This window comes from Rhipicephalus microplus, chromosome 5 (genome assembly GCF_043290135.1).
Source record: "Rhipicephalus microplus isolate Deutch F79 chromosome 5, USDA_Rmic, whole genome shotgun sequence".
Classification (NCBI taxonomy): Eukaryota; Metazoa; Arthropoda; class Arachnida; order Ixodida; family Ixodidae; genus Rhipicephalus; species Rhipicephalus microplus.
The window spans coordinates 45,011,928-45,023,061 of NC_134704.1; the positions used below are offsets into that span (position 1 = coordinate 45,011,928).

At 46.3% G+C, this 11,134-nt stretch overlaps 1 protein-coding gene across 1 annotated transcript; it reads left to right on the top strand.

The window, feature by feature from the left end:
- The first annotated feature begins 6,616 nt into the window (after window positions 1-6,616).
- LOC119173886 (major facilitator superfamily domain-containing protein 6-like) lies at window positions 6,617-10,926 on the top strand. The gene is made up of 4 exons (XM_075894313.1): window positions 6,617-6,746; window positions 7,573-8,859; window positions 9,600-9,752; window positions 9,822-10,926. Exons 2-4 carry the CDS (start codon window positions 7,638-7,640, stop codon window positions 9,929-9,931), a joined length of 1,485 nt encoding a protein of 494 aa, XP_075750428.1. The 5' UTR covers window positions 6,617-6,746; window positions 7,573-7,637; the 3' UTR covers window positions 9,932-10,926.
- Window positions 10,927-11,134: the final 208 nt, after the last annotated feature.

Genomic DNA, 11,134 nt, shown 5'->3' on the forward strand with positions numbered 1-11,134 from the left:
ACGTATTCCGGACTTTGGCCAAAGCATGCACAGATGCGCAGTGTCACATAGACGGTGTACCCCAAATGTAAGACATATAGGAAAATCATGGCAGCCGTCGAAAATCATGGCCAGTTTTTCAGGAGTAGGCGTACATTAAGATGCACATGTGCGAGCGCACATAACGTACACGTCATTTTTAAATAAAACATTTTTGTAACGGGATTCTATCGAACAACAATGTTTCCGTGGTGGCTCTTTAAACAATGGACGAGCGTGTACGAAGCCGCACTGTAGGAGCGCACTGTAGAAGTCGCATTGTAAAAACGTTTGCAGCTGTTTCATGAACCGATTTGCAGGAGGCTTCTGGACAGTGTTGCATGTATACGCTTCGAAACGCAGCGCAGGTGGTGCAGACCGCGAACACAGCGAAAACGCACGCTCCGCTTAACATACATTTCAACAACTGCATTAAATTGGCCTTCGAATTTTTTTTTTCTTTCTGTAGTTTCTGTGTCTGCATGTGCGATGCTCTGTGCTTCGTTACTGCAGTGGTATCAGCAAGATATTTCTTTGTATAGACACGCATGCAGTACTTGTCGCTGGTCAGGTTAATTTATGCCGCCCCGCCGCGGTGGTCTAGTGGCTAAGGTACTCGGCTGCTGACCCGCAGGTCGCGGGTTCGAATCCCGGCTGCGGCGGCTGCATTTCCGATGGAGGCGGAAATGTTGTAGGCCCGTGTGCTCAGATTTGGGTGCACGTTAAAGAACCCCAGGTGGTCGAAATTTCCGGAGCCCTCCACTATGGCGTCTCTCATAATCATATGGTGGTTTTGGGACGTTAAACCCTACAAATCAATCAGGTTAATTTATGCCGCTGCTGTCATAAGACCATAAAACTATAGGGTCACATTGCGTAAATAACAACAAAATACGAGAGAGGAAAAAAAATGCCCTCCCCCCCTGAACTAACGGTTCATGCGCAAGACTATAAAAATAAAAAAAACCAAAAAGAGGAATCACCCTATGTCACCTACGACTTTCATGCGCGCGGGTCAAATATTATACTTCTTTTTTCGTCGAAGCTTCTTAGTGTTCCTGTAATGCGATGAGAAGGTTTTTGACCAAAGGATCAAAGAAATTTCGGATATTTTCTAAGCGTTCATGAATTCCTTTGACACTACGCATGAAAAACCTGAAGAACGAAAGACGCGATTTCTCGGCATTGCTCTTCATTGCCGTAGTAATCAGGGTCTGCTGGAGGTATGAACCGCGTGCTTAGAAGCCACCTTTGCCTTATCAGTCGGCACGTTCAATAAGCTAGTGAAAAGGGGTACTGTTAAGACGTGCGCGAAAAATGCTCTCGAGAAGTGATGCGTGCATGCAGTTCATGAATCGTTCACGCAGACGGTTGTCACCGTGGAGAAAGCGGGTTATCCAAGGCATGTTGTGGTATTGGTGGCTGAGGCTGTACTGAAACGTAATAAGTGTAGCCTGCTGATTGAGGAGGCAGGTGCCACTTCTGAATGCAGGAAAATGAAGACGGCCGTATAGTGGCTTATTTATATTCAGGGTGTTTCCCACGGATTGAAAAAGGCGGCAAACGCGTTCAGGTTCGCGTGGCATTCTCTGCTCCCCAGAAGTTGTCCATGAGAACCACACTGCTACAACTGAAGGAGCCGGGTTGCCAGCTGAAGCACCGAAACCGCTACACAGGATGTGTAGAGAGTGTGGTCAACGGAATCCCATGCTGACATGTGGTAAGCGGTATATATCGGTCAGACCGGCCGATGTGTGAATGACCGTTTGCGCGAACGCGGTAACAATACTCGCCAAATAAACAGTGGGCCCTTAGCCCTTCAATGCAGCACGTGTGTCGCTCCTGGTTGCAAACACTTATTCGAAAAGTGCTGAGTGGTGTGGTGATGTGGTTCCCAACTAACGCGTCAGATAATTGAGGCAGCAGAAATTGGTAGACTTTGCATCACTTGCGTGAACATTTCGTCCATCGCTCTGACGAAAAAAAAAAAAGTGCTCTATATGTCCCGCACGCATGGACCTTCGTAAGTGACGTATAGGGTGATTCCTCTTTTTGGTTATTTGCAAATATTGGTTTGCAATCTTTCGTTCATGTCTCTCTTTTTTATATTCTGCTCTGTTTTGGAAATAAACTTCAGTTGTAAGTTCAGCGCTCGTTGGTGTCCTTCTTATCTCTTGTGCTTTGTTGCGCTGTTGTCGGTATAAGTATTATAAGGACGTCCTTGCAAGCTGACGTATCCGATCGGCCGGTAACTGAAGGCCATAGCCTATATGCTGCCTATAGCTAAGCCTACCGTTCAAAATCGTTTTCGATTTCAGTTCCCAGAGTTAGACTGAATGCGCTGTTCTGACGTAAGGAAAGTCAAGTTCGTTTGCATTGTCAAATGCGACATAAAAACTGGGACACAGGCTGCTCAGGCTATAAGCAGAGCTTCTTGTTTTCGGGGTTTTTCTTGAAAATTAAAGGCAGTTTCACGAAGTTTATTTTTTTTTGGGGGGGGGGGGGGGAGAGACGGCATTTATCAGTTTTTTTCGTGAGTCCCAATTCTCCGAATTACTTAGTTTAGTTTTTAAATACTCGTAATGCATCATTATGTTAGATATAATAATATCAGGCCACGAAAACAACAAAATACATGTAACGTATTATGGAAGGTTTGAACGCATAAACGCAGATACCAACAGGCGCAAATACTTCTATACCAAACATCTACGTTTGTGCGTATTACAGCTTCAAAGCTTGTATACATACTCGTATTTTAAAGCATTTCTAAATTCGATGTGATTTGAGTTGACGCATCCCAGTGCTCCTAGGGTACAGCATATCAAAACATCGTCTCGCGCTGCCGTGGTCTTCCCATAAGTTGATGTTCCTTGTCTGAGCGCACAGTCGATACTGTTGACGTGAAGAAAACTCTATATCAGCCAAGTTGGCCGATAGGTTAATGACGGCTTAAAGAATACCCTTTCGATAAAGAGTGGGGTAATGTCATACTGTCCGCTAAAATCGGGAATTCATCAGATAAATCCAAATTGCCAAAACATTCACCGGCGAGTGTTTATAGGTTTTTTATCGGATTTGTCTCGAAACACCGAGCAATTGCTATAGAGCTGTAGCGGCTGTCTATAGACGGTGTTCATGCCTTCATGTGCTATTCTAAAATTAACTGGCATTCCATAAAATGCTACTTCTGCTGATTGCGTCGTTCGTCAGATGCCTGCACATAAACTAGGCCTGAATGCGATAGGTTTCTTAGCCGGAAGCATGGTGTACGTCTACAGCCGCGGTGGTCTAGTGGCCAAGGTACTCGGCTGCTGACCCTTGGCTGCTGCTGGGACGTTAAACCCCACATTTCATGATGTACGTCTACAGTCTATGTATATTCTTACAGTGTGGCCGAAAGTGATTCCTTCGACTTCGCTACTCGAAACGATGCAGATGCGACCATGGCATCGAATCTATTAATAGAGCGCACCTGAAATCTTAGCAGCGAGCGCCGGTGACAAGTAAAGGAACATGCGTTTTCACAAGGGCACAGGCTAACTTCTTTCCTCGAGCGGCAGCGGGCGTTGAATAACTAGAAGCAATCGTTCCTAGCACCCTAACGTGATCTACTACGCATACCGAGTGCCTGAAACCAAGAAGCGAGGCAGTGGCGTAGGGGGAGATTAAAAAAAATACGTCGGAAAGTGTGCAGGAAAAGGCGAGGTTGTGAGGACTGAATGTATAAAAAGTAACTCATGCAGCCGGAGCCATAGCAGGCGTTGCGGCATGTGCAACGCGGTGAGTGTTTTTTTGCTTGCAACAACAGACAGGTTGTTCTGGCAGCACTCCTAAAACCTGCCTCATTCACACGGGTCCTCGCTTTATCGACGACAAGCGCTCGAAGTGTTAACAGCGCATTCATAATGGTTCAAGGCGCCGATGCTGCGAAAGCGGCTGGTTCTTCTGTTGTGAACGGGAAGGCGGATAAAACATGCGCCGATCGGTAAGTGTGTGCGGCTTCATTCTAACTTGATCCGCTACCTTGCTTCTTTTTAGTTACAAAGTGTCTCAGGTAGATCGCATTTGATGTGGTGGTGTTCGAAGGTCTAAATATTCTGAAAAAAAAAAACTAGTCTGCTAGAAAAGAGTACGCCGCGCAAAATTTGTTGACATATATGACGTAGTCCGTAAGACTGTTTATTAAAAAACTCTGTGCTGTTCATTCCCAGCTGAGTGGACGATTGGTTGGACTTATTTTAGTACGTTACTCTACGCGTATATATGGCATTTACAGGTTGCATCTTTTCGTTATTGCCAAATCAAATGCGAGAGAGAGAGCGAGTGCGTAAAAAGGCGGGGAGATTAATTGGAGAAAGTACTGGTTGGCCACTCTGTACTGAGGAGGCCGGAGGACATTATATGGTGACGTCCCAGACCACGTGACACTTTCTTGACTCTCTCTCTCTCTCTCACTGTGTGTGTGTGTGTGTGTTTGTGTGTGTGTGTGTGTGCGCGCGCGCGCGCGTGTGTGTATGTGTGTGTATGTGTGTGTGTGTGTGTGTGTGTGTGTGTGTGTGTGTGTGTGTGTGTGTGTGTGTGTGTGTGTGTGTGTGTGTGTGTGTGTGTGTGTGTGTGTGTGTGTGTGTGTGTGTGTGTGTGTGTGTGTGTGTGTGTGTGTGTGTGTGTGTGTGTGTGTGTGTGTGTGTGTGTGTGTGTGTGTGTGTGTGTGTGTGTGTGTGTGTGTGTGTGTGTGTGTGTGTGTGTGTGTGTGTGTGTGTGTGTGTGTGTGTGTGTGTGTGTGTGTGTGTGTGTGTGTGTGTGTGTGTGTGTGTGTGTGTGTGTGTGTGTGTGTGTGTGTGTGTGTGTGTGTGTGTGTGTGTGTGTGTGTGTGTGTGTGTGTGTGTGTGTGTGTGTGTGTGTGTGTGTGTGTGTGTGTGTGTGTGTGTGTGTGTGTGTGTGTGTGTGTGTGTGTGTGTGTGTGTGTGTGTGTGTGTGTGTGTGTGTGTGTGTGTGTGTGTGTGTGTGTGTGTGTGTGTGTGTGTGTGTGTGTGTGTGTGTGTGTGTGTGTGTGTGTGTGTGTGTGTGTGTGTGTGTGTGTGTGTCTCTTACGCTCACTTTTCGGGCAGCTCCGTAGAAACGTAGAAAGTAAGAGTTGCAAGGAAGTATATCTTGGATAATCACGCGCAAATAAAAGTGCGCGTGCAAACCCCTGGATGCAGCAGAATTAGAGGGTTGAGTTGGGCTATAGTTGGTCCGTATTCACTGCAGGCATATTTTATTAGCGCTAAAAAGCAATGGACAAGGTAGAGACGACAGATAAGACAACAGACAGTTGAAGTTATGCGCTCCGTCCCGTCTGTCGTCATCTCTACATTGTCCATTGTTTTTGTGCCAATTGGTTATACCTCTGAATGGTTTACAACAAAAGCGGGAAGTGGTTAGCGCTTTTCAAACGTCCTTTTTTGATCACTCGCTGGCTAAAGCAGAGGCGACGCTTGTACGCTTGGCACGCACGCGGAAGTAAATCATCTGTGTTGTTGTATCGCTTGTGTTGAGCATTTCTCCACGTCCCGCATGCTGGGCACGTAGCTTGTTGTTTTCGTTTCCTTAATTCCCCGGCTACCGCATTTTATAGCTATTCTGTGCACTGTACGCATGCTTGTGTCTGTTTCATTGTGCATACCTTTGCACAATGAAACATATACTCGTTAAATATTCCTCAACATGGAATGTCACAGAGGCCCACGTTTCGGGTAGCGGTTTCCGTTGCAGGTTTAAAGATGGCATGGCCTTCACTCCAGTAACACTCCTCGTTCAAGAATTTCTTGTCTCTTTAAGCTTGCCCCACCGTATTGGTCTAGTGGCTAAGATACTCAGCTGCTGAGCCGCAGGTCGCGGGATCGAATCCCGGCTGCGGCGGCTGCATTTCCGATGAAGGTGGAAATGTTGTAGGCCCGTGTGCTCAGATTTGGGTGCACGTTAAAGAACCCTAGCAGGTCTAAATTTCCGGAGCCCTTCACTACGGCGTCTCTCATAATCAAATGGTGGTTTCGGGATGTTAAACCCCACATATCAATCAATCATCCCTTCAAGCTTCCATGTTTTCCTCAACTTATTTAATGCACTTGAAACGAATAGTATTTTTTCCTGTTTCTTTTTACCCTTTGTCGTTAATTTCAACAGTCAGCTTCAGCAAAGGGTAAACAGATATCTCCAAACAAGGGTGCGTTGCCATAGCCTTTACAGCTATAGTTGTAAGAGCTAAGATAACGCACCTTTGTTTAAAGATATCCATTTACCCTTGACTTTCTCTGCTTCACCCAATGAATTGGTAGGCGTCCGTCAAAACGAGTCAACGAATATGTGTTTTCGTTGCTCTAGGCTTCCGTACTACATATGCTCGGCGAGAGCATGAGGCGGATGTCGCAAAAAAGTGGACTACGCGGCGTTTGCCCGGCCCTTTATTATGATCGGCCAGCTTCTCTGTTTCTTAAGTTTTACGTGGATAGTGACAACTTTTTTTTTTAATTCGCAAACCTGGCTTTCATGAGTTGGTGTTGGCACTGCCAGTCGCGGCGTAGTCGCAACGTGAAAGCATCGGCACGCAGACCTGCTTTTGTTTTCATGACTCAGGAATCAAGACGTGATTCCGACGCAGCCAGCGGCGACCTGCTCTTGGCTTCCGTCCTGCGTGAACCGCAAACTGCTGCCCTTCAAGCTGCACTACTTTCTATTCATCGCAGGTTAGTGATGTAAAAACAAAGTGGGTGACCTGCGCGGCTGAGTATGCTTGGCCTACTATGAAATAGAGATGGGCCTAGGTAGATAAGAAGAACATTACTGATGTGCACATGATGGCGACAGGTGAATATGAGTGAGCCTATATTCCAGGGCCCCCTGGTTTTGGCGACTCGCTGGCCCTTGTTTGGGGATGGCCAGCTAGCTTCCCAAGACGAGTTTGCAAAGACACGTCTCCCATGACCAGTTTTTTTTTTTTTTTTTTTGAGTGAGTCCATAATTAGCATCGTCGGCTGGGCTCGTCTGGCGTTTGTATGTGTCATATGCCGAAGTGCTGGAATGTTGGCGCGTCACACCAATCACGTTGGATGTGAAAGTGCCAAGAAACTAACGGCACATGTAGGCTGGTGAAATTAGGTAAAGCGTGAATATAAAAAGGAGCCTACTCTAAGAACTTGAGGTGTTATGAGACTATATCCAGTCGAGAAATGCAAAGAGTTCGATGGAGTGAGGAAATTAGAAGCTCGTAGCGATAAAATAAAATCATCTGGCACATAATATGGTAAACATATAATTTGGAGAAGCCCTCACCCTGCAGTGGACATTAACAGACTGAGAATGATTTAACAGACTGAAAGGAGACGCTGACAGTTCAGATAAGAAAAAGGGAGTTGAAACATGTTCCTAGACCATTATTTGAAGACAACGTTGAATACACGTGATGTGGAACGTAGAATGGCGTTTCCTTACGATATTGTTCACGTCGCCGCCTCGACTTGAAGCGCAGAATGCAAGTTGACTTCATGCGCTTGCCTGTTTCTTTCTCTGTAGGAGAGGCTGGCGTCGGACCGTATATCGCCGTCGTGGGAAGACGAAATGGTATAGGTCCGGCTACGATGGCGGTCATATTCGCCATCATGCCACTCACGGCGGTCGTCTTCAAGCCAGTGTGCGGTTTCATTATCGACCGAACCCGGAACGTCACCGCCGTCATCATCGTCCTGCAAGTTCTGTGCACTGTATTTTACGGTATCGCTTTCTTCTGCCCCAGTGCCATATCTGACGGTGCGACATACCAGGGTCATCTGAGTTGCCCGCTGGGGGAGTTCGACATCACTGGGACTTCGAGATCGGAACGGTGTCCTCACAGCGGAAGTGGTTCCTTAGTTTGTGTGCTGTCAACGGAAAAACGTGTATGGGAAGGGGTCAGCGCTAGCCTTACCTTGGACGACAAAATAGTGTTGGCCAATGGGTCTGAACCATGTAAGAACCTTCGCAATAGCGAGTGGAATACAAACGACTTCCCCTTCATTCCAAGTGACATGAAGTGCTCTTGCGACGCTGCACTGTACCATAACCGAAACTTCTGGATCTACGCCGTTTCCGCAATCCTGGGCTTCGCTTTGGCCGCAGCGCTGAACAGCGTTGGTGACGCCGCCGTTAGCAACGCACTTGGCTCTGACATTGAAATCTTCGGCAGACAGCGTCTCTTCGGCACGCTAAGCTACGGAATGACGTCGCCTCTCATAGGATACTTAGTGGACGTCGCCAGCAGCGAAACATTTACCGATTACAGGCCGTGCTTTTATGTGTTCGCTAGTGCCATGCTTCTGGACATGATTCTTATCCTCGCCGTCCCTAGGATGCGCGTCGCCGAAGTCTCCGTCAACTTCTTCAAGGGTATCGGGCAGCTCTTGTCAAGTCCCGAGATCCTTCTTTTCACCTTCTTCACATTCCTAGTGGGATCCATGATGGGCTTTCTCAACGCGTTCGAGACATGGTTCCTAGAAGACTTGGGAACACCAACGTACCTCATAGGCCTGACCAAGACAATTCAGTGCTTCGGCGCTGAACCCGTGCTGTTTTTCCTTTCGGCGTATATACTTAGGAGGATAGGATACTTCTACTCCTACTCGCTGGCGTTCGTGCTGTTCGCGTGCAAGGTCATTGGTTATTCGTTCTTGCGAGATGTCTGGGGATCGCTTGCGGTGAACATTGTTGGGGGAGCCATTTTCCCGATGGTGTACGCAGCTATGGCTGTGTTCGCTAAGAAGAAGGCCAGGCCTGGAACTGCCGCCTCGATGGTCTGCATTCTCGGAGCCAACTACGATGGCCTTGGTAAGAGCAGGCGTTCAGTATTTAACCTTTTACACTTCTGCAAACCATCGTTTTAAACAGTTGCGCTTAATTTGATCCCGCCTATTATACGGGACAATTTTGAATACTGTTAAAACATTAATGAGATTCTTGCAGAATACTTCCTTGTGCCACATTACCACGTACTCTCCAACTCAGCTGCCTGCCGTTGTGCGTCTCTTGCTGCTCCCTGTCAAAATTATTCTTACTGTGGCCCTTGAAATCTCATTTTATCGCGGAATATAATAACGCCCGAAGTTGGCCTAGCGCTAATGGAGGAAGATAGTCAGTCATAATCATGACCGCTGTAATCTGAAACTACGGTCTATATCATGGGTGGCAGCCTTTTGAATGTCACCCAGTTATAAAATGGAAATCACTCAGCACAAAGTTACGTCACGCGGATCAAAAGAAAAACGGTATAGGACAGGGATGCTAGCATGATTCTCAAGATTAATCACTATTGCCCAGTTGCTTCCAGCAAATAAAATACTTACTACTAACTGATCCCCATCGAAATACCGCTTGTTCCGATGGACCCGTATATAATCTTAAGTGGCGTTGCTTATGAATATTGCTAGCTGCGTGTTGCTTTCAACAATTAATGTTCGCCATTGTGGTCGCCCCGCAATAAACTACTTCTGACTTCGATATAGACCAAAGAGAATAGTCCACATGAATGACACCAACGGCAATACCCACTACATTTCTACCTCGCACAGGTTCGGCAGTGGGCAGTCTGGTAGGAGGCCTGAGCGTCGACAAGATCGGAGCCAGCCTGACCTTCCGCTACATAGGCTTTTCATCGGTGGCTGCAGCGCTTCTCAGTGCGCTGTGCTACTTCCTTCTTCGATGTACTACCGATCACGAATACGGTAATCACCGTTCATTCGTTGTTATCAATCTGGTCGATTTGGCTGAAGCGCCCTTTCTATTCTTTGCAGATATAACGCCGGAAAAACCCAAGCCATCTACACTTTCGGGCACCTGTGATTCCCGTTCTTCGCCGAAGCTCGAACACGGAACGCACGTAGAAAACTCGCAAAGCGTTTAGCAATCGAAGTGATTTTCGATGTGCAGTTACGTTAGACATACGTAGCAGGTTAAGCTAAGAGAATCATGTACGTCCACCAGCCAAACCTTCGTGTTACCCGAGTTGTGTAATATGTGGTCAAAACTTTTGCCTCATTGGTTGGCAAAAAAAATAAAACAATAATAACGTTGCGCTCACTCAGATTCACTCAAGGAATATTTTTTGAGCTTAGCGCTCACTCGTACTCAGAATTACCAAAATTTTTATGAAGCAGACTCGTTTGTACTCACCACAGTATTACTCCCTCAGATTCACTCAGACTCACGGCTTGATTAAAATGTGACTGGGTCCGAGTGATTCGATTCGTGAGTGAGTCGGTCGTGACCCATGTATGATCTGCGTAAAGTAACAAGAAATCGATTGTGAGTGGTTCCGTCGCAGCATTATTCAGTGACCAGTTCTCAATATAATTTTGCTTTCTATGTGCTTTTATTCTCCTTATTAGTCATGTAAAGAAATAAAAAAAAACATCCCATGGATATAAAAAGAAGCATCCTAGCGATTGGGACACCATGCCCGTTCGGATGATCACAAAAAAAGTCATTTACTACTGGTTGCTGGTGTAAATGAGCCACATCTTACTACAACGTCCCTGATCTGCCTTCATCAGTAAGGCTGTGCCATACGCAACATGCAACTTTTGGAAATAAGTTTGTGAACTAGTCATTCTAATAGAGGATGATTCAACTTTTGTTCATTTATGAGCCGCCATGTGCGTAGATTATGCATACCAGCAAACGCTACGAATGCATCCTGTCTTTCCATCGATGAACACTCATAAATCATGTTCACATAATCATTACTTGCAGAGCACTACCCACCAACTCTTACTAAACTATCATTTGTTATATACTTGAACCCACTTGTTTTTTGAACGCGCGGCAACGCGACGGACGTGGCAGAGTTGTCGTTTACAATATCGCAGCTTTAACGTACCCGTAGGGTAGTAGACCGAACGTGCGTCTGGTTAACTTGCATGCGTTCCTCTCCTTCCTTCTCCTCCATTTCCGTGTTGACTAACGACCTTATTAATAAAAGACATATGTACTGCGTGTGTGTTCATGTCAATACCTTGACCTTTATCAGAACTAGTAATGTTGTTCCTCGACACTGTGTTGTTGTTGTTGTTTTTTGTGAACTATGTCAGACATTCATATTGCGCAA